At 47.0% G+C, this 22,388-nt stretch overlaps 1 protein-coding gene across 1 annotated transcript in view; it reads left to right on the top strand.

Annotated features, from left to right (window-relative positions):
• IPO4 (importin 4) overlaps positions 1 to 22,388 on the top strand; it is a 3,008,003-nt gene that overhangs the window by 848,294 nt on the left and 2,137,321 nt on the right. The window contains exon 11 of the mRNA XM_069633964.1: positions 18,719 to 18,772. Within this exon, the coding sequence (XP_069490065.1) occupies positions 18,719 to 18,772 (54 nt within the window). The remainder of the gene's footprint in view (positions 1 to 18,718; positions 18,773 to 22,388) is intronic.

The following is a 22,388-nucleotide window of genomic DNA, read 5'->3' as shown; positions in this document are numbered from 1 at the left end:
CTGGCCTCGGCCCTTACAAGTAGGGAGAGTGGGGGGTGGTACATACTCTTCACTCTTGATATATAGTTACATTTATATATATTCCTACACTTAGCAGCCCGCTGCCTTAAGGTGCGTATGGAGGGTACCCCTTTTCAATTCTGCCCCAAGTGCAATCGCAAATACCCTTGGGTCGACAGGCACGCCACGTGCAATCTCTGCTTGCCGAGGGATCACCCCGAAGCGAACTGCAGAGCGTGTAGTAGGTTTAAACCTAAGACACTTAAGGACCGTTCGACAAAGCGTTGGGCCCACCACGCCAGGCAGGAGGCCATGGCAGCGGAGGGCGCCTTCAGCGATGGCAGCGACGCCGTACTTTCGGACGGCGAGGGCATTACGGCGTCGAAAGACAGCCGACGAGCGCAGGTCCCCGACCTCGGAAGGTCGTCCGGCAAGGCGGCTATGGGGAAGACCCCCGGCGACGCAAGCGCTACACACCTAACACACACTAAACACACTAAGACCAACCGGACCTCGACGACGTCGACTTCCCGGAAAGAGGCACAAAAAGAACGGTCCGACTCGGTGTCCTCTGGGCGCTCTCGATCGAGATCGCCTCACGACGCAAGGCAATCATCCACTCTTGCCAAGAGTGCCTCGCTACACACACTAACGGAAGTTCGATCGTCGGGAGACGAAGACGACTTCCACCCCCAGGCCGCGCTCCAAGATACCGAGACCGCGGTTAACATCAGTGAGGCCCCACGCCCGAAGCACACAGATACCTTTCCAGACCCTCGACGCCAGGCGTCGAAAGTCTCTGGGGCCCCCAAGGGACAGGGAAAACATTTTTCCACGCACGGAGAAGGGGGGAAACAGCGGAAAGCACAGCCTTCCACCCCTGTAAAGCCTAAGCAGACAAGCAAACACAAGTCTACCCTTGAAAATAAATCACCTGCTAAAGTAATACCCTGTTCCAGGGAATGGTCCAGTGAAGACATAGACAGGGTTATGTCTAGGATGTCTTCCTTGGCTGATTTTTATGATAAGAACCCAGAACACTTTCTTTCATATAACCCTCAAGGGGCCACACCCTCAGGCTCCTCCGATCCTATCCCGCTAAGTAAAAAGCCCCGGGTCGAAAGACCTGAACCCTTCAAGGTTCAGCCTTACTCCACTCCATATTCTACTCCACTCCCCAGTTATCAGGGACAAGTTTTCCCTGAAGAGGACCAGGAGTTTGCAATTATGGAAGAACAAACCGGGACAGATTACTATGCAGAGGATGAGGACCTGGAGGAGGGAGAAGATGAGCAGGAAATTTACAGAGTAGATTCCCCAGTACAAAGCGAAGCCCCAGTTACTGACTCTCCAGTTGATAACCAGCCCCTCCTTAACGAGGTTCTCGCTCGAGCAGCGGAACACTTCCACATCGACACCCACGGTGTACAGGAGGAAAGGGACTTCGCGGAGGAGTTTGTAGGAGAGAGAAGACCGGTCGCTCAGACCATCCCTATCCTCAAATCCATCCAACGAAGAATAGATCCTTCCCTGGTGAATCCTAACCTCACCAGAGCTGTCAACCCCAGAATTGAAAAGATTTTCCGGGCAGCCCAGTCTGACCCTCTGTATATAAAGGGACATCTTAAACCAGATTCCCTAGTGGTGACCAACACTAGAAAGAGGGCTGGCACGCCCTTATCTTCATCAGAAGCTCCTCCCGACAAGGAGAGCAAAAAACTTTACGGGTTTGGCAGAAAGGTAGCCTCAACGTCCGCCTACCAAGCAAGGATTGCGAATTCCACCACCCTGTTGGCTAGTTACAATTGCCATCAATGGGAAGAAGTCGCGGCGCTCATTGCCTCTGCTCCAGAACCGTTAAAGGGCCAGCTGGCTCGGATCTCGGCAGAGGGGAGAGCCGTGTCTGGTTGCATTTTAAAAGCAACTTTCGACGCCGCTGACAACGCAGGGAGATTGATAGCAGAAGGTACTGTTATCAAGAGACATGCGTGGTTACGGCAGTCGGGATTCAAGACAGAAACCCAGGCTTCTTTAATAGACAAGCCAGTGGAACCCGACCTATTGTTTGGGAAAGCGGTCGAAGACGCACTTAAAAATGCCAAAGATGAATATGAGACTCTCAAATCCCTTGGCCAGCTTACCAACAAACCCCCTAACCAGAGGGGGAACAATAATTTTCGTCGCCCACGCGGCCAAAATTCACAAAGAGGCAACTATGCCCAGGGACAAGGTACACAATGGAATAACAACCAGCAGTCTACCCAGAGTTACGGCAGGGGTAACAAGAGAGGTCGTGGAAGAGGCAGAGGCAGCCCCAACAAGGGCGGTGGCACGCCTCCACCAAAACAGTGACGCTCAGTTCAGGGTCCCTTGCCACGCAACCCCAGTAGGGGGACGCATTTCCACCTTCACCCAGGCTTGGGAAGGGATCACCTCAGACAGATGGGTGCTGTCAACAGTATCCGCAGGATATTGTATAGAACTACTGCAGCGTCCCCGGAATCATCCTCCACGACAAAGAGTGCACTCCCTAGAGCATCAAAGGATCCTTCTCGAGGAGATCGCCATTCTGCTAGAAAAGGACGCGATAGAACTCGTCCCAGGACACCAGGTAAACAAGGGTATCTATTCAACTTACTTCCTTGTGCCAAAGAAAGATTTGACAATGCGCCCAGTATTGGACTTACGGCCTGCCAACAAATATGTCAAGCCCCAAAAATTCCGTATGACCACGCTACAAGAGGTAATCCCCCTCCTAAAAAAGGGGGATTACATGGCAACCTTGGATATGAAAGATGCTTATTTTCATATTTCCATGCTCCCAGCGCACAAAAAGTACTTGCGCTTCAAGGTGGACAGTCGCCACTACCAATTCAAGGTACTGCCCTTCGGGATAGCTTCAGCACCAAGGGTATTCACCAAGGTACTGGCGGTGGCGGCTGCACACCTACGCAGGGAAGCAATCCCGGTGTACCCTTATCTGGACGACTGGCTCATAACGGGGGAAACCCCAGGAATTTGCAGGTCAAACATTCAGAGGACTATCGACCTCCTCCACGAATTAGGCTTCTCCATCAACGAGAAAAAGTCAAGTCTGGTGCCAAGCACCTCAAAACAGTTTCTAGGAGCTATCCTAGATACTCAGAAAGGATTGACCTTCCCTTCGGAAGAGAGAATTCGGAATATACTTCTGCAAATTCCGCATTATCAGTCAGGTCAACAGATAACAGTACGCAAAGCTATGCGGTTACTGGGCATGATGGCGTCATGCATTTACCTGGTCCCCCACGCGCGTCTGCGCATGCGTCCCATGCAGGAATGGTTGGCGAAACAGTGGTCTCAGGCAAGTGGTCATTGGGACGATCTAGTGGTCGTTTCGCCAACACTCGTACAGAGCCTACACTGGTGGACAAGAGAGAATCTCGCAAAGGGGAAACCCTTTTACGATCCCGAAGTACAAGCCGTGGTGACTACAGATGCATGCCTGACTGGGTGGGGAGCTCACCATCTCCACCACACAGCTCAGGGTCTCTGGTCTCACTCAGTAGCCAAGAACCACATCAATCTGCTAGAGCTTCTGGCAGTATTCCGAGCGCTAAGGGCGTTCGAGCCCCATCTACTGAACTTGTCGGTGCAGATCAGGACGGACAGCACGACAGCCATGTTCTATCTGAACAAGCAAGGGGGGACTCGTTCGCCAAATCTGTCCAAGCTTGCCCAGAAAATATGGATATGGGCACTCAGACGGAACATCTTCCTGTCATCGCAACATGTTCCAGGGGAGCTCAATTCCCTAGCGGATGCTCTAAGCAGAAACTCCCTCCCAGAAGAACACGATGCTCTAAGCAGAAACTCCCTCCCAGAAGAACACGAATGGGTCCTTCACAGAGACGTAGTAGAAGATCTCTTCTCTCAGTGGGGTTTCCCCACTATAGACCTATTCGCCACAAGCGAAAACAAACAATGCCCAGGATTTGCATCCAGGTTCCCCCAGCCGGACTCCCAAGGGAATGCCCTGTGGATGAACTGGTCAGGGATGTTTGCGTACGCTTTTCCACCAACTCCTCTCATCAGGAAGGTGGTGTACAAGATGAACAAGGAATCTATGACGCTCATCCTAGTTGCTCCCATGTGGGCGAGACAACCATGGTTTCCACACCTACGCAGGATGGCGGTGTGCGAACCCATCAGACTCCCAGCCTGGTACAACCTACTGTCCCAGCAACAGGGTCAAACAGTGCATCAGGAACCCAACTCTATGAACCTAGCAGCATGGCTCCTGAAGTCATAGAGTTTGGACATCTCAAATTACCACAGAGGTGTATGGACATTCTAAAGGAGTCCAGGAAACCAAATACAAGGCACTGTTACTTTGATAAGTGGAAAAGATTCGTTATCTGGTGCCAGAATAAACAAATCAACCCGGTTGATTGCACTCCTTCCAACGTTGTGACATACATGCTCCACCTGCTGGATGCAGGGTTGGTTTTTAACTCGCTGAAAGTACACCTGGCAGCCCTCTCGGCTTACACCACATCCCATAACAAGGTCTCGTGGTGGAAAGTACCAGTGGTTAAAGCCTTCATGGAAGGAGTAAAGAGACTTCACCCTCCTATTTCGAACCCACCGCCAGGATGGGACCTCAACGTGGTGCTAGCTAAGCTCATGGGACCCCCATTCGAACCCATGCATAAAAGTAGTCTCAAACACCTGACTTATAAAACGGCCTTCTTAGTAGCCATTACCTCCATAAGAAGGGTCAGTGAAATTCAGGCTCTGTCAGTGCAGGATCCTTTCTTTACTATCCACAAGGACAAACTGGTTTTACGCACACACCCTAGGTTCTCACCTAAATTCATATCCAAGTTCCATGTAAACCAGTCCATCGAGCTTCCGGCTTTCTTCCAGAACCCGCAAAGCTCGGCTGAGGTGAAACTACACACCCTAGATGTGCGTAGGGCGGTCCTATACTATGTAAATAAAACCAGACCGCTAAGGAAAACAGATCAACTGTTTGTCTCCGTAGCTACAGGCAGAGAGGGGGATCGCGTCTCTAAGGGCGCTATCTCGAAGTGGATTATCAACTGTATACAGCTGTGTCACTCTCTTTCTGACAAGACTCTGCCTTTTACGCCAAGGGCCCACTCTACTAGAGGCATTGGTGCCACTCTGGCTTTCATTGCAAATGTTCCCCTCGACACCATTTGCAAAGCGGCTACTTGGAGCTCTATTCACACTTTTACTCAGCATTACTGCATTGACACTCATTCCAAGACAGATACACAAGTGGGACAAGCGGTTCTAAGACACCTGTTTGCTCATGACCCTTCTCACATCCCACCTCCTTCTTCTGGTACTGCTCGCTAATCTATGCACAGCATGTGATCTAAGCAGATTCCACAAGCCTCAGAAGGGATACATTACTCACCGTAATCGTATTTCTGATGCTTGTATCTGCTTAGATTCACATGCGACCCACCCTTCCTCCCCTCCGAGAGAAGGCGCATGATTGCTTGTAGTCTTACCTTTTCTGTCTATCTGCTTGGATTATCTGTACTCACGCTACTCCTCATGCTTCCTCATGTCAGAAAAAATACAATCTGAGGATCCTACACGCGTGAGGGATCTTGGGTACAGTGGACGTCACACTAGGGATAGTATTACTGGCACGCCTGTGTCGACGCCCATTTTCGACTTTCGAAAAACAAACTGTAATACTCCGCAGCTTCCACTAGATGTCGGCCTATGCACAGCATGTGAATCTAAGCAGATACAAGCATCAGAAATACGATTACGGTGAGTAATGTATCCCATATATATATATATATATATATATATATATATATATATATTTCTGATGTTTGTTAATCTGCTTAGAATCACATGCTGTGCATAGGTCCGACATCCAGTGGTCACTGCGGAGTATTGCATTTTGTTTTTCGTAGTCGAAAAAGGGGACGTCGACAAGGCGTGTCTGAAACACTATCCCTAAAGTGACGTGCGTTGTACCCACAATCCCTCACGCGTCGAGGTCCCTCAGATTGTTTTTTTCCGCCCAGCTTCTGGTCGCCTTCACGCGGAGCTCCTCGAGAGACATTGCAACTCCTCGACCTTTGGTCGTTTTTTCTCATAATATTAATAATCCCTCCCTCGACGCAGTTGTAAGCTGTTCTCCGCCGAGCAAGATCTTCGATATAGGGTCGAGCGGAGGAAATTCTTCGGCGCTGCCGAACACGTGGCCTGGCCTCGCAGGCCATATACAGTAGGGAGAGTGGGGTCGTGGGACATCTCTGGGTCTTTTCTGAGAATGCCTTTCCCTTTCCCCTTCCTTTCCCTTGGGGTGCTTATCGCCATTTATTGCCTCGGCTATGGAGAGGACACCATTTAGGTTTTGCCCGCTTTGCAAAGGCAAATTTACTTGGAAGGACAAGCATTCACGGTGTAACCGCTGCTTGCCCCTCGATCACAAGGAGGAAGGTTGCGCGGCTTGTCGGCTTCTTAAGCCTAAAACTCTAAAAGACCGTAGGGTTAAAAGGTGGGCGGCCTACGCGATGTCGAAGGCCGAAGGTTCACCCGCCGCTGCTACCACCGACAGTGACGAGGAACGCGATAACACGACCTCCGCTACGGAAGTCGAAACCCCCTCTAAGGAGCGCTTGCGCGCTTCGTCGTCTGTCCCCGGCCCCGACGGGCTCGGCTCACGCCCTGCTTATGGGGATGAACACCCCGGCGACACTGACGCACACAAAGACTCACATAAGCACACAACCCACGGCTCTTCTTCGTCTAAGACGAAAAGAGCTTCGGCGCCCAAGGAGACGCAGGTTCCACCGGCGGCCTCCTCGGACCGTTCGGGTTCGAAGCCCCTCTCGCAACCGCAGCCGCGACCAGCGACTGGGCTTTCGGCAAATAAGGGCGCCGCCCCCAAACCATCGGCCGGCGCGCATCAACAGAAGGCGCATACCGCCGTAGAGCGTTCGACACCCATAGCGTCGAAAACGCAAGCTTCCGCCGACAAACGAGTCGCCGAAAGCTTGGCGAGGATCGCTGTAGCCGACGCCCAGAAGCGTACGCCGAAGAACACGTCGAGCGCTACGCATAAGTCGAAAGACACGCCGAAAAAGCCCAAAGAAAGGCAGGGACTTCCCCCTTCAGTCGGGGGGTCACCCAGCACACCTGAAGGTTTTTCGGAGGGCGACGGGACACTTTCCTCAACGCTTTGGGAGAGGTCGAGCCGTTTCCAGCTAGATGACTCTATTTTTCCCCCGCCAGACCGCTCTGGGGTACCCCATGAAACCATGGAAAGACTCCACCTCTGTATGGAGAGGATGGAAAGGTTTATGAATAACCAGACCCCTCAAACTCCCAAGAGGACTAGAGAAGGGCCTCAGGAGGACCCCAGGGCCAAAAATCCGAGGCTAGTCGATCCCCAGGTGGACACAGCCTCAGACTTCCATAACATATACGACCTCACTGGGGAGGAACAATACTTCGAGGAGGAGGATGATTTCATGGACGATGAAGGACAGAACCAGGAGGAATGTCTGGAAGACAGGCCAGACATTATAGAAGAAGGCTTCAGAGAAGACACTGAAGAAGGACCTTCGCACCCCTGGCAATCCCCATCAGTATATTCCGACACTGATGTCCTAAACCTAAATCCTCCTGACAATTCACCGGTTAGGAACACGTCTCCAATTGACGATCAGCCCACTTTCAATGCACTGTTGCGCAGAGCAGCAGCACATTTCGAACTGGACACTGGGGAGCTCTCTCCAGAATTAGACTTTGTGGAAAAAGTAATTAAAGAGAAACCCCCGGTCAGCCAGACCATTCCCCTCCTAGCTTCAGTGAAGAGAAGAATCATCCCTTCGCTGGCCACTCCCGCATTGATCAAAGGGGTCAATCCGAGAATTGAAAAACTTTTCACTCCTTCTCCCTCAGACCCGCTCTACATTAGGGGACATTCCATCCCGGATTCCCTAGTAGTATCTAATACTAGAAAGAGGGCAGGGGTACCACTTTCCACCAGTGAGGCACCTCCTGACAAGGAGGGCAAAAGGCTATATGCCCTTGCAAAAAGAGTAACTTCCTCGGCTGCCTTCTCAGCAAGAATTGCGAACAACAATTCTTTGCTTGCTAGCTATGCAGACGCGCAGTGGGCCAAACTGCGCAAGGACGCCGAGGAAGTACCAGAGCCTTTACGTACACGCCTACTTTCAACTATTGGCGAAGGAACCCAGGTGAACCAGAGCATTGTAAAAAACTCTCTGGACGCGGCAGAAACAGCGGGACGTTCCCTGGTGCAGGGAATACTCCTAAAACGCCATGTATGGCTGCGCAACTCAGGGTTTAAACCGGAGACACAGGCGTCTTTAATAAATAAACCTGTGGAAGACTCGAACCTCTTCGGGAAAGCGGTGGATGAAGCTCTAGAGATGGCTAAAAAAGAGTTCGATACTATCAAGTCTCTTGACCAAATCTCTAAGCCCACTACCAGACGCGGCTATGGCAACAAACGCTTTTTTCGTGGCCAACGCCAACAACAACAACAAAGTCAACATCAACAATACCCTGCCACCAATTACCAGACCAATAGTGGGCAGTACAGCCAAAGAGGCCAACGCCGGGGTAAAGGGAGAGGTCGGGGATCCACCCCCAGAGGCTCCCAAGCCCCCAACAACTCCAAGTGACGCGAAGATTCGCGTCCCCTCCCATGCAACACCGGTCGGGGGCCGGATAACATCCTTTCTTCCGGCATGGGAGGAGATAACGTCAGACCGTTGGGTACTTTCCACCGTAGCCCACGGATACTGTATCGAATTCAACAGTTCCCCATCCTACAGACCCCCCGAGGGGACGTCGCATGACACCGGAACATCTTGCCATCCTTCTCCAAGAAGTACAACAACTGCTGGAAAAAGGAGCCATAGAGGCTGTCCCCCTATCGCAGGTAACAGAAGGTATTTATTCAGTGTACTTCCTTGTACCCAAAAAGGATCTAACCATGCGCCCTGTATTAGATCTGCGCCCAGCGAACAGGTTTATCAAACCCCAAAAGTTTCGTATGGTAACCTTACAGGAAGTGATCCCACTGCTTTCTCAGGGAGATTACATGACAACATTGGACATGAAAGATGCATACTTCCATATTTTAATGTTGCCAGCGCACAGAAAATACCTCAGGTTCATGATAGAGGGCAAACACTACTAGTTCAAAGTGCTACCCTTCGGCATAGCATCAGCAGCAAGGGTATTCACGAAGGTGCTGGCAGTGGCAGCGGCCCACCTGCGCAGGTTGTCCATCCCAGTTTACCCTTACCTCGACGACTGGCTCATAACAGGGGATTCTTACGAAACATGCTTCTCCAATACCCAAAAGACGGTAGACCTTTTGTTCAAGTTGGGCTTCTCCATCAACGAAAAGAAGTCCAGTTTAGACCCCAGTCAAATCAAGCAATTCCTAGGGGCTCTAATTCAAACAAAGGACGGCCTCGTCTTCCCCTCCAAAGAGAGGGTCCAAAACATGCTGTTTCAAATCCCTCAATATGTGACCGGTCGAGAGGTGACGGTACGCAAAGCAATGCGCCTGCTAGGAATGATGGCGTCGTGTATTTATTTGGTACCTCACGCGCGCCTGCGCATGCGCCCAATGCAAGAGTGGCTCAACAGCCAGTGGTGTCAGGCCAGCGGACTATGGGAGGATCTAGTTGTGGTCTCGCAAGCCTTGGTTCTCTCGCTACGGTGGTGGACAAAGGAAAACATGGAGAAAGGGAAACCCTTTGCCACACCCGCGGCGGAAGCCACTCTAACCACAGACGCATCCCTCACAGGATGGGGGGCGCACCTATCCCATCAGACTGCTCACGGAGTGTGGACTCCGAACGTAGCATCCAAACACATAAATCTTCTGGAGCTACTAGCTGTGTTCAAGGCGCTAAGAGCCTTCCAGAAACACCTACAAGGCAAAACAGTAATGGTCCTTACAGACAGCACCACAGCCATGTACTACATCAACAAGCAAGGGGGCACCCACTCTCCAGGCCTGTCCAAGGTGGCCCAGAATATATGGAAGTGGGCTCTCAAACAGGACATGTTCCTACTATCACTACATGTACCCGGGGAACTCAATCTGCTGGCAGACAGTCTCAGCAGAGATTTCCCCCTGCCCGAAGAGTACGAATGGCGCCTGCACGAAGACATCGTCTTCGACGTCTTCACACAATGGGGATTCCCAGAAATAGACCTGTTCGCAACCCTGGAAAACTCACAAGGCCTAAGTTACGCCTCCAGGTACCCCCAGAACCAATCCAAGGGGAACGGTCTATCGATGCAATGGTCAGGGAAATTTGTTTACGCTTTTCCCCCGACTCCCCTTCTCAACAGAGACGTGCACAAGATGCACCAGGAACAAGTGACCATGATACTAGTGGCCCCAATGTGGGCACGACAACCATGGTTCGCTCACTTGATGGAGATGTCTCTATCCCCCCCAGTAAAACTCCCCTGCCCGTACAACATGCTGTCTCAGGACAAGGGCAGGACTCTACATCCATGCCCCCAGAACATGAACTTAGCCGCTTGGCTCCTGAAATCATAGAGTTCGGACATCTACAACTCCCGCAAAGATGCATGGACATCCTCAGGGAAGCCAGAAAACCGAACACTCGCCACTGCTATTCTAGCAAGTGGAAAAGATTTGTCATCTGGTGCAGGAGTAAAAGCATCAACCCTATTGACTGCTCTCCCACACATGTAGTCCTATACCTGACCCACCTATTGGATTCAGGTCTAGTGTTTAACTCCATTAAAGTACACCTAGCGGCACTTTCTGCATACACCACTTCCCAACTCAGTGTCGTGGTGGAGGATCCCTGTTATAAAGGCCTTCATGGAGGGAGTAAAGAGAATACACCCCCCCGATAGCTGACCCAGCTCCCGGATGGGACCTTAATGTGGTACTTACCAGACTCATGGGCTCTCCATTCAAACCCATGCACAAAGCATCTCTTAAACACCTCACGCTTAAGACTGCTTTTTTAATAGCTATCACCTCCATCAGGAGAGTAAGTGAACTTCAGGCTATTTCTATTCTAGACCCCTTCGTTACAGTTCACAAAGATAAAGTGGTTCTACGCACTCACCCTAGGTTTGCTCCGAAATTTATTTCTAAATTCCACGTAAACCAATCTATAGAACTACCAACGTTCTTTCAAAATCCTTCCAATTTGGGAGAAAGGACTCTGCACACACTAGATGTACGCAGAGCGGTCATGTTCTACATGGAAAGAACCAGACCACTGAGGAAGACTAATCAGTTCTTCGTCTTGGTGGCAGCAGGAAGAGAAGGAGATGCGGTTTCAAAATCCACTATTTCTAGATGGATTGTTCAATGCATCACTCTCTGCTATACTCTTGCTAAGAGAGAACTGCCCTTTAGGCCAAGAGCACACTCTACTCGAGGCACGGGGGCATCCATAGCATTCATTGCAAATGTTCCCCTTGAGTCCATCTGCAAAGCGGCTACCTGGAGTTCTGTGCACACCTTTACAAAACACTACTGTCTAGATACACACTCTAGATCTGACTCCCAGGTGGGACAGGCAGTATTACGACACCTTTTCTCGACTGTTCCTTCTCATAACCCACCGCCAACTCCGGGTACTGCTCGCTAGTCTATGCACAGCATGTGATTCTAAGCAGATTAACGAACATCAGAAGAGAATGCATTACTTACCGTAAAAGCATTTCTGATGGTTGTATCTGCTTAGATTCACATGCGCCCACCCTTCCTCCCCGCTCGGATGGAAGGAACATAGACTTCCTTTATATATCTCTCTCTTTTCTGTACTCACTCACGTCTAGAAGGCTCCCTCAGGGTAGAAAAATACAAACAGAGGGACCTCGACGCGTGAGGGATTGTGGGTACAACGCACGTCACTATAGGGATAGTGTTTCAGACACGCCTTGTCGACGTCCCCTTTTTCGACTACGAAAAACAAAATGCAATACTCCGCAGTGACCACTGGATGTCGGACCTATGCACAGCATGTGAAACTAAGCAGATACAACCATCAGAAATGCTTTTACGGTAAGTAATGCATTCTCATATCTTCTGATTTGTTTAATATGATAGAGAGTTTCAGATTACGCTCTACATTGATGAGTGATTACAAGAGGCTAGAACTGGAGTTATATATTCCCAGGAAAATTACCTTGCAAAAGATGATGAAAAGCAAGCTGAGCATAAATCCGGGAAATAATAGAATTATTTGGCACCCGGGTAATGTCAGTGCATGCAATGATCTCTTCTGTAAGGATCATGAAAATACAACCTTTGAAGAGAAAAAAATTAGATTTACACATACCCACTTTGGTCCTTATGTAAAAAGCCTCATTGATAAATCAGTAAAGAGACCTACAACATCGGCTCCACATAAACATAAACACAAATTTGACTCCCTAGTGCGAGCAAGCAAGATTTTATTACGCCGCACAATAAGGCAAATTTTTCTGCTCGAAATTTCAGAAGAGTCAAGAACGCAGGGAATCAAATACGTGAAACAGACATATAGAAACTGGATCAGAAACTATAAATATATGCTGTTTCAAGCGGATAATGAAGAAATGTTGAGCTCCTTAAAAAATAATTCCGTAAAACAATTTTGGCAGCTCATAAACAGAAACTCAAAAGTCCCGGTGGTACATAATCTTAACCCAATCAATGACCAAATCTGGATAGAATATTTTGAGAAACTGTATGCAGGTAATTAGCTAATCCCGCAACATCATAAAAGGGAAACGCAGCAGTGGTCGGGCAATTTCTCTATTGAAAAAATTGCAGAGAGGATTACCAGGGCAAGCTCCTCTAGAGCAGCAGGGCCTAATGGGCTCTCTAATGCCCTTTTCAAGGGCAATAAGGACAAATGGTCAAAAGCCCTTTTTCTCCTTTGAGGATATAAGTAGAACAAAGGTAATCCCCAGTTCTTGGAATATGAGTTATATTATCCCGATTTATAAAAAGGGAGACCGCTCCATGCCTTCGAATTACCGGCCTATTGCCCTGATTGACTCGGATTCAAAGATATATGCTAGTCTTCTGCTCCAAAGGATTGAGCAATGGGCTACTAATGGAAAAATCTATTCATCATGCCAATTTGGCTTCAGAAAAGGTATTGGAACATTAGCGGGAGGGTTGGTGATCTCTTTACTCCAAGAATTGGGATGGCAAAAGGGGGAGAGCCCGGTATACTTGGCCAGCATGGACCTATCTCTTGCTTTTGACCGGGTGAATCGAACTATTTTATGGAGGAAACTTGCCCTAATGACACTTCCGAGAGATATTTTAGATACCTTGATACATCTGCATGAAGGGTCTATGATCCAAGTTCGCCTGAGCTCTGAGGGTTGGCTTTCGGAGCCAATAAAAACATCTAATGGACTGCGTCAGGGCTGTATTTTTGCTCCAACATTATATAATCTATATACATCTGACATAGGCCCGGTGCTCGAGAAGGCAGCCTTCATACAACCAAATTTAGAAGGCAAGAAATATTGTTGGTGTTCATACGCTGACGATTTTCTATTATTTGACAGATCACCAGTAGGACTACAGCGCCTGCTACTGGCATTTGCTAAATATATGACAAACAACGGGCTAGAGGTGAATCCATCAAAATCTCAAATTCTATGCTTTAGTGGGAAAAGATCTTTAAATACAAAAAGCTGTTTTTTAGAGAAATGGAAATTAGCAATCAAGAGTTCTATGATATATCTGGGCTTTTTTGTAAATGTAATACCTAATGGTGAACAAATACTAAATCACTATCTTTCTAAAGTCAAAGTATGCAGTACACAATTGAGAGTAGTGGATAATAAATTTGGAGGATTTTCTTACGCACCCGCTATGAGATTTTATAAATTAAAAGCTATACCGAAAATATTGTACGGAAGTGAAATCCCATTTATTAAGTGTAAATTGGATGTGAATAGGTTAGAATCATCCTTACTTAGAAAACTGATTGCCTGCTTACCGCCCTGTGTCCCCATAGTAGCAATTCGCTACAAATTTGGACTCCAATCTTTTAAAAGTATTGTGGAGTGGAAATGTCTCCAATTATTTCGGAACTTAATTGTCCAAACAGAAAATAATCTGTACAATGATTTGGCAGTGCGGTTAAAGCAGGGCAGTCCGAAATCAATATTCCTATTCAAACTGTTGGAAATATGCACTATATTATTGGCCGATAGAAGATGGAGAAATTGTTTTTTAAGATTCAAATTCAATGTTATGTTCACGGGAGAAATAATGATGGCAAGATCTACTTCAGTAAACTCATTAATTACATGTAGACACTGTAATGTACCAGCCTCTAAGGAAACGTTGAGACACTTGTTGCTGGAATGCCCAGTTTTGTTGTCAAGGAGATTGTTTTATTTTGCCAGATTTGTGCCGGATGTATATAATGTGGATTTGGAACGAGTCTGGAAATGCATACTGTTTGACAAGCAAGTTCCGATGCAATTGGCAGTAATTAGATTCTTGAAAGAAGAATGTGATCTATTTTAGATTGTACATATAACTGAATGACATTTTCCTACGAACTAAGTATATATGAGTGTTTTAGTACATTGTTATAAACTTCAGGAAGCTAATGTGTGTATGAAGGATTTTATTTTGTCTGTTTTAATATCTGGTGGAATATAAGCAGTTAAACTTCAACTGACTAGAATGCTGCTTTTTAACTAATGTTAGAAATTTGGATTTTTTAATGGTAATTCTAATTGTTTCATTCGTATGTTTAGTTTGTTATTTTTTGTCTCTTTATTTTTCTTCCTCTCCTGTTCTAATCGTATATGAGATTATTGTATTTCGTTTGTTTGCTTTAAATATGAAATTGTTTTGTTTGTTATGGTTATAGAATTTCTGCACTCTGTATTTTGTACTCTGTGATTTGACATGTAAATTCTGATTCTTTTGAATTTGTAAAGGTTTTTTTTAAAGCCATATACAAATAAATAAACATTCCACAGTACAGGTGCTGCATGTGGAAAAGACCCCTGCGTAACTTGGGAAAGTTTGACGTGTGGAGTTACCAACAGACTGATATTGTTCGACCGTAATGTTCTACGGGCTGATAGCCAAGTGAGAAATGTGGCCAAACACTCAGGCCCTTGAACATAGATACAACTATGGGCGATGCATTGTACTCAAAATAGTATAAAATAGCTAACATGGAGCCAATGTAGGGCTCTACGTGCAACAGACACATGGTCTTTTCTGAGCAATCCCTCCACTATGCGGATCGCAGTATTCTGTATAACTTGGAGTCGGGATAGATACCCCCCCTTAGGGATGCCTAGCAGGAGACTGGCACAATAATCCTGTTTTGCGCCAATGATGTCAGGGACCAAACTATTCACCTGTGCCTTCATGGCTAGATTCGGATCCAAGGTGACTCCCAGTGTTTTAACTTTGGCTTGCGTATTAATTAAGCAGCCAGCGATATCAAATTGTTGGTATTCTTGGCCTAACTTCCGAAGTTGAGGCGTAGTACCAAAAACCATGAGTTCTGTCGTTGAATCATTAAGTGGCAACTTGTTAGCCAATATCCAAGATTGGATCAAGCTATAGGTAAGATTAACAGAAGAGGATTCTGCAGCATAATCACCTGAAAGTGGCACAAAGCACTGCGTGCCATCAGCATAGTGCGTGTAAATTATGCCAGCAGCATCCAATAGATCGAATAACGGGAGCATAATGATGTTAAATAATGTAGGTGACACGCAAGAACCCTGAGGCACACCACACAAGACGATAAACTCCTCTGCAGTAGATTCCTGAAAGAAAACTCCAGCCTTGCGCTCAGTTAGAATTGAACGTACCCAGCCTGCCGCCGCAACTGAGAATTCTGATGTGCTACAAAGTCTGTCCTTGAGGATGGTATGATCAACAAGATCAAATGCCGCGGATAAGTCCAGTAGCATCAACAGGGCTGTGCTCCCCTTGTTAAAGATGTTAGATTTTTAGATCTAGAAGACTAGACTCTGTACTATGGGCACAGCGAAATCTGGATTGTTTTTGTCCCAAGATGTTATATTGACACACACACTCTACAAATTATTTTTGTTACTTTATCTAATATCTTAAGTAGATGGGGAACGTTGGTAATTGACCTGTAATTCCCTGGCAGACTTGCATCCAAAGTGGATTTTTTTTATCAGGTGGGAGATGCAAGTCTGTTTTATATTCTTAGGGACAGTACTTTGCCTGAAAAGGGCATTTATAAATGTGATTAACAGAACGTGTTGTGGACCGCACTCCTTGATAGTAAGGGCAGGACAAATATCTCCCTTGTAGGTAGTAGGTTTTAATTGCCTCAAGACAATAGCCAGGTATTACTTTCTAATAGGCTTAAAATCAAATTTTGGATGGTCCACACTAGAGCCTAGATGTGGGGAGCCCAGACAGGCTCCCTGTCCCAGCTTAGAATTAAGAGAGATTTCGTTTTGAATTTTCTTCATTTTGTGTATCATGGTGTTTTGAATGGATAGGCACCGATTAGAGCCCTTCATGACCTGCGACGGAGTAGGACAGAATTCCTCCATTTCTTTGAGTATTCTAAACATCTCCCTACAACTGGAAGCTGCCCCTGCGATCCGCTGGTCATAGAAGCAGTTTTTTGCTGTCAGTATGGCTTTTTTGTGTGCTTTAGCTGCAGCAGCGTAGGTGGTTTTGTCTTCAACAGCCTGAGTTTTTTGCCATTGGTTCAAGGTTCTAATTTTTGTTGTCTTTAGAGTGTGAATCTCAGCAGAATACAATTTTTTTGTTTATTCGGCTGTGGTTTGAGCAACCAAGTTTTTATCGGGGCGAGGGTATTACAAAATGCCTCCGCCAACTCATCAGACATAATCAGATTAGGTAGATTGTTTATAGTAGGAGAGAGAAGGTGTGTTGTAGCAGAAGTCAACTTGCGCAAATTTCTATATGACGCCCCATACATTTTCGGCTTTGATTTTATGCTAAATAGGTAACCACATATTCCATTCTAAAAAGTAATGGCCCGACCATGGACCGGGGTTCCTCTCAAAATTATTTTGTCAGATTCTATGTGAGCCCCCAGTCCAATATTCTACCTTTTAACATGGGTGGATGTAGGTGAATGTTGAGAGAAACCCAATACCTCAATGTCGTTCTGACTAGTGTGGCCTGAGAATCCGACTCCTCGTTGAAACCCAGATTGAAGTCACCCATAATAAGGACCCTAGAGTTAGGTTTACGATTAGGTGAGATCAGATCACATAGATTTAACAAGAAGTCTGGCATGTACTGAGGAGGTCTATAAAAGAGAAAGATATTCACTGTAGCACTTGGATTAATTTCCATCTTAACCCACAGTTCTTCACAATATTTTGTAGCAACTTTCTGTACCTTCCTAATCTTTAAGGATGCATGGTAGATAATGGCCACTTCACCCACTTTCCTAATCAGTCAGCCCTCAATATGTTAAAGCCACTAGGAACAGCAAGTGTAAGTGCCAGTCATTCAGCTTCATTCAGTCAAGTCTCAGTAATGGCGCATACGCCTATATTGTGTATGTTAATGTGGTCCACTACCTCTGAGGACTGTTTAGCATGGGACCTTGTGTTGAGCAACTAACTTTAATTTCTTGACATGGCCTGTTCTGCTGGCTTTCTCGACCCAAGGGCACAAGGGAGCCATCTCTTGCATAGTGTGATTTAGGGCTGTAGTATGGGCTTGGTCCACCAAAGACTTTTACATTGGCCACCAGAGGTTCAATGACTAAATCGTGCAGCGGTCGGGCTAGCCTGTGAATCTAAACAGATACAAGCATCAGAAATATGGTTAGTGATTGATTTATGCCATATTTATATATATCGAAATGCAGTCAATTTATAGACTGCTGTCTGACACACTTATGGTATATGTGTGTATACACACACAACTCCAGAGAACTAGACATGTTAGGCATTTTCTGGGTTTTTTTTTCAATCCTTCGTGCAGGTGGCGATCTTCACGGTTAATGAAAATAATGATCACCATGACACATAACTGGAATTAAAAGTAAGTTAATGTTTCAGGCGTTCCCTCTGTGTGAATGTTACGTTTACACTGGTATAACTGTTATTTGTATTCCATACGCCTCACCACCGTAGTTCAAACTTTGTCCCCGATGCTTGAACCCAGTTTCTATTACACCAGCAGAGTGAAGCTTAAGAGCATTATTTTGCTTACAAGCAAACCTCCCAAGGTGAGAAAACATGGGCTTTGGGGAAAACACCTGCAAGACCAACATTGAGTATTGCTGTAACCTGGTCACAGTATCTGCATGTGTCAGAAACCGGCTACTGTAGATCTGACAGTGTGTGCGTTGTCTGAGTCAAGGAAGCTGCACATTCCAGATAGGACCATTTTAGCAGACAATGCTAAGTTAAAATGGGTCTCTTGGTGCTCGCACACATCACAGCTTGTCCATATAAAAAAGAGAATTGTTGTGGAAGTTTACCTAGGCAATGTGTGAAAATTGGGGGTAGACCCTCCCAGGAGTAAGTACTGATTGATGCCCCCTTGAATTGCATACTGCTTTTATGAACTCCTTTGCAAAGGACCCAAAGGCCTTTATTGAATAGGTATGCCTTATCATGGTATGTTGTCTCTGTTTGTGATTTTTATTTTGTGATTTGGTCTCCTTTTCAGGTGGTTGATATGTTGGCTTTGCACCTGCCACCTGAAAAGCTCTTCCCCCAGTTGGTAAGTACCAGTTTCTTTCGTTAATGCATCAGGTTACTTCTGAAGCCCTGAACTTGGAGGAATTTGTGACAGGGTCTCCCTTTCTTTCTCTCCCACCTCTCCCCTGCTGTAAGAGAAAATGTGTCCTCCTTTTTGACATGCGCTTCTACTCTTGTCTCGCTTTCTGACATTTTAATTCCTTGTTTCTTATTCCTCTTCTTCTCTTTGCCTTTCCTCATCCTCTGATTCCTACCCCTTGCCTCCCTCTTTTTACAGCATGTCTTCTCCTATGTAGGCACATGTCAAAGGAAACATTTTAAATCCCATCATGGTAACTTAATTTATATTTATGAACTCTTATTAAACCTGCCTAAGATTGGCATCTCTGAAATTAGAGTTTAAGCTTGTTTTGTTCTTTCATGGTCTCATGCAAGTTGACACCTCAACAGGCATTCCTCTACATAAACATGTTATAACTTAAGTGGGATCACAAATGTTAAACAGTTTCGGGCATTACGTTACCTATGTTTCCGCATGAACACAGGCAATGCAACAGCCATGGTCTACATAAACAGGTCCTAACAGTCACCAGCATTGTCGCTACTCACAATTTATATGGCGGTCCTCCATCCACAGGCAAATGTTTATTCCAGCCCAATATTTGCTAGGAGTACACAATTGTTTCGCAGACTGCTTGTTGAACAACGCTTGTAGGAACTCTAAGCAAATCTAGTCAAATGTCCCCAACCTGGGGTTATCCTTGCATAGACTCACTTGCAACAAGTGCAGTATCCCAAAAGATGCCCGGTCTTCACTTCCAGATGCCCACAACCAGTGCCCCGTCAGCAGTGCACTTAGGGTTAATTGGGCACTAAAAGTGTTGTACCCTTTCCCCTACACTCGTCGCTTTAGCCACCAATTTGATTGCATCCAATACACAACCTGTTGAACCAACAAAATAAACAGATCATGCACCACAATCTGCGAACAAGAATCTTGACATCGTAGTGACTACGGTCAGAGTTTGGTCATTTGAACCTGCCTTAACGATGCATGGACATAGTACATGAGGCAAGAAAACCAAACCCAAGACATTTCCCAACATTGGATCTTTCATGGATTCACATGCTTATGACTATTTCCCGTCGGCCGCCTGTGAATCCTCAGTAATATTAAATCAGTTCTCCTTTAAACTTTTATTAAACTGTTGTGCACTTTATTGCTCTATCACAGTCACTTTGGGTCCTGTTGCCCAAGCCAATCGGGCAGGCATCGTAAGCACCCCTGGTGGCCATCTTCTGCATGTTAAGTTTTGGGAGCAATCAAATTCCCACTTCAATTGTTTGATGTTTTTTGTGAATTTTTTTATTGTTTTTTTCCATTAAGATCTTCTGGTTTGGTGCTGCATCGCTTCCCGCTGATGGCGGTGAAGGTTCGGACCATTCTATTGCATCCAGAGTCTAAATCTTCAATTCGGAGTTCTTCAGGAGTCAGTGAAAAATGCAGATTTGAAGAAGAAAAATCTTTTTAAGGCCTGCTCGACATGTAATCTCAATGTTTACAGCAAGGATTTTCATCAACATTGGGCCTTATTATGAGTGTTGCGGTAAGGCAGCAACGGCGCTGGTAGTGCTACCGGCGCCGTTGTTACCTCGCCGCAACATTCAGAGATCTGCTCGCGGGGCCGCTCTGTATGCCTGGTCAGACCAGACGTGCAGAGCGGCACCCGCTTGCAGAACAGGATGTAGCAACGGTCCCATTATTAAAAGGAGCGTTGTTACCATCTCCCCAAATGGGAATGGGGACGCTCCGGGTCCCGCAAATGGGAATTACCGGGCCCGCAAAGGTCGTAATGGCCTGGTCATTCACATTTTTCGGGACCTGGACCCGAGTTTGGGGGTAGCCATGCCAGTAAAAACGGCAAGGCTACCTCCAAACTCGGAATGAGGCTCATAGTCTTTACTGCCTGTATCCCGACCACAGCTTCAACAACTGTAACAATGGCGCTTGTCCACGACTACTTTCCCACAATCATCCATGGCCCTGTCGATTGCGCATAGTCGGTCCAAATCATCGTCCACGACCAAACATTTTTGTCAGCAGACAACCCGTCAACGACTCAGTCGTCGGTTACTGTGAAGGCATCATGAAGCAAGGCACAGACAACAGATTCAAAGTGCAAACTAAAATGATTAACGCAAATGTCAGGATGGTTGAAGGCCTAACTTGCCCAATGATGGTGGGATTTCGAATGGATTGTGTCCTCCAACATATTCCACATTTTTGACATGTAATGTCCACAGCTGTGCTGCTTCGGACATTTTTCAGCAGAGGGCGCCCTGCGTCGATGGTGTCGGGGCGCTGTCCCTCGAAGGCCTCCTACATTTTAGATCCAGGTCCGTCCACTGACCCAGTGTTGCCTTTTCACGTGGCTTTACAGAAAAGGGTGGCTGCAGCTTGGAACACCCCGGCGGTCAAAAAGTAATTGACTAAGAAATACTACCCATCCTGTGGCGACCCCAGCTACCTATCCATTCACCCTACTCCTGAGAGTTTGGTGGTTCAGGCGGTGTACCCTACCATCCCTCCAGATAGGGACAACAAGCGCTTCGATGGATGGGCACGCAAGGTATTTTCGGCTGGGAGTATGGCCCTTAAATCCGCCAACTCCACCTGTGCCTTTGCCAAATTTTCGCACACTTTGTGTAATTCTCTCTCTAGCGGCTGAGCCTATTCGCCAAGGGGAAGAAAGGGATGGGTTCCTTGTTATTGTGCAGGATCGCAAGGATGCCATGTGTGAATCTCTTCAGTCTGGGTTGGACACGGCTGATAGTGTCAGCCGGTCCATGGCTGCGAGCACATTGATACGCAGGTTTGCGTGGTTGCGGAAGTCAGGTTTTGCACTGGACATACAGGCCCGTCTTCTCAACATGCCCTTTGATGGCTCTCATTTGTTTGGCAGCAAGGCTGACGAGACCCTTGAGAGGTTGCAGACCTCCTAAGCATCTGCGAAATCTTTGGGCGCAGCCGTGCGACAAACGCTCCCTTTTTGTCCTAGGAACAGCAGTGGAGGGCTTCCTTTAGTTACTACTCCTCTTTTGGGAGAGTAAGAGGAATGGCCAGTCAAAGGGGCCACCGTAAAACTACCCGTGGTGGACCGGGAAGAGGTGCCAAAGCCGCTCAAGCAGCTGTCTCTTTGCCTTCAGGCACTGTCACAGCTGCTCCAAAACAGCTATGAGGCCAGGTCCCATTGTTCGCCGGTTGGGGGCAGACTGTCTCAGCATCTGGAAGGGTGGCAAGCGATTACTTCAGATGCGTGGGTTCTGGAAACAATAGTCGACAGCTACTTAAATCGGCCTCACGACAATCCACCAGGGAAACTTTGAAGATTCCGGATCCGCTCCTGGTGCAAGAAATCTTGACCCTGCTGGGGAAAAACGCTATAGAACTAGTGCCTGTGACGGAAAGGAGCAAGGGATGGTTGTTAGGCAGAAACCTGTGCAGTTCCCTTAGGGACCACTGCAAAAGATTTAGGACTACAGGTGGTTGGCAGTAAACCCAATTGGTAGCAGTCTGTACCACCCAGATTTACCTGGTAGCTGTGGCTGAGCAGTCAGACTTCTCTTAAGATGAGTTA

Source organism: Ambystoma mexicanum, chromosome 13 (assembly GCF_040938575.1).
Source record: "Ambystoma mexicanum isolate Mex_15411 chromosome 13, UKY_AmexF1_1, whole genome shotgun sequence".
Classification (NCBI taxonomy): domain Eukaryota; kingdom Metazoa; phylum Chordata; class Amphibia; order Caudata; family Ambystomatidae; genus Ambystoma; species Ambystoma mexicanum.
Note: the sequence above shows the minus strand (reverse complement) of the source record. Positions and strands in the feature narration are given on the sequence as shown.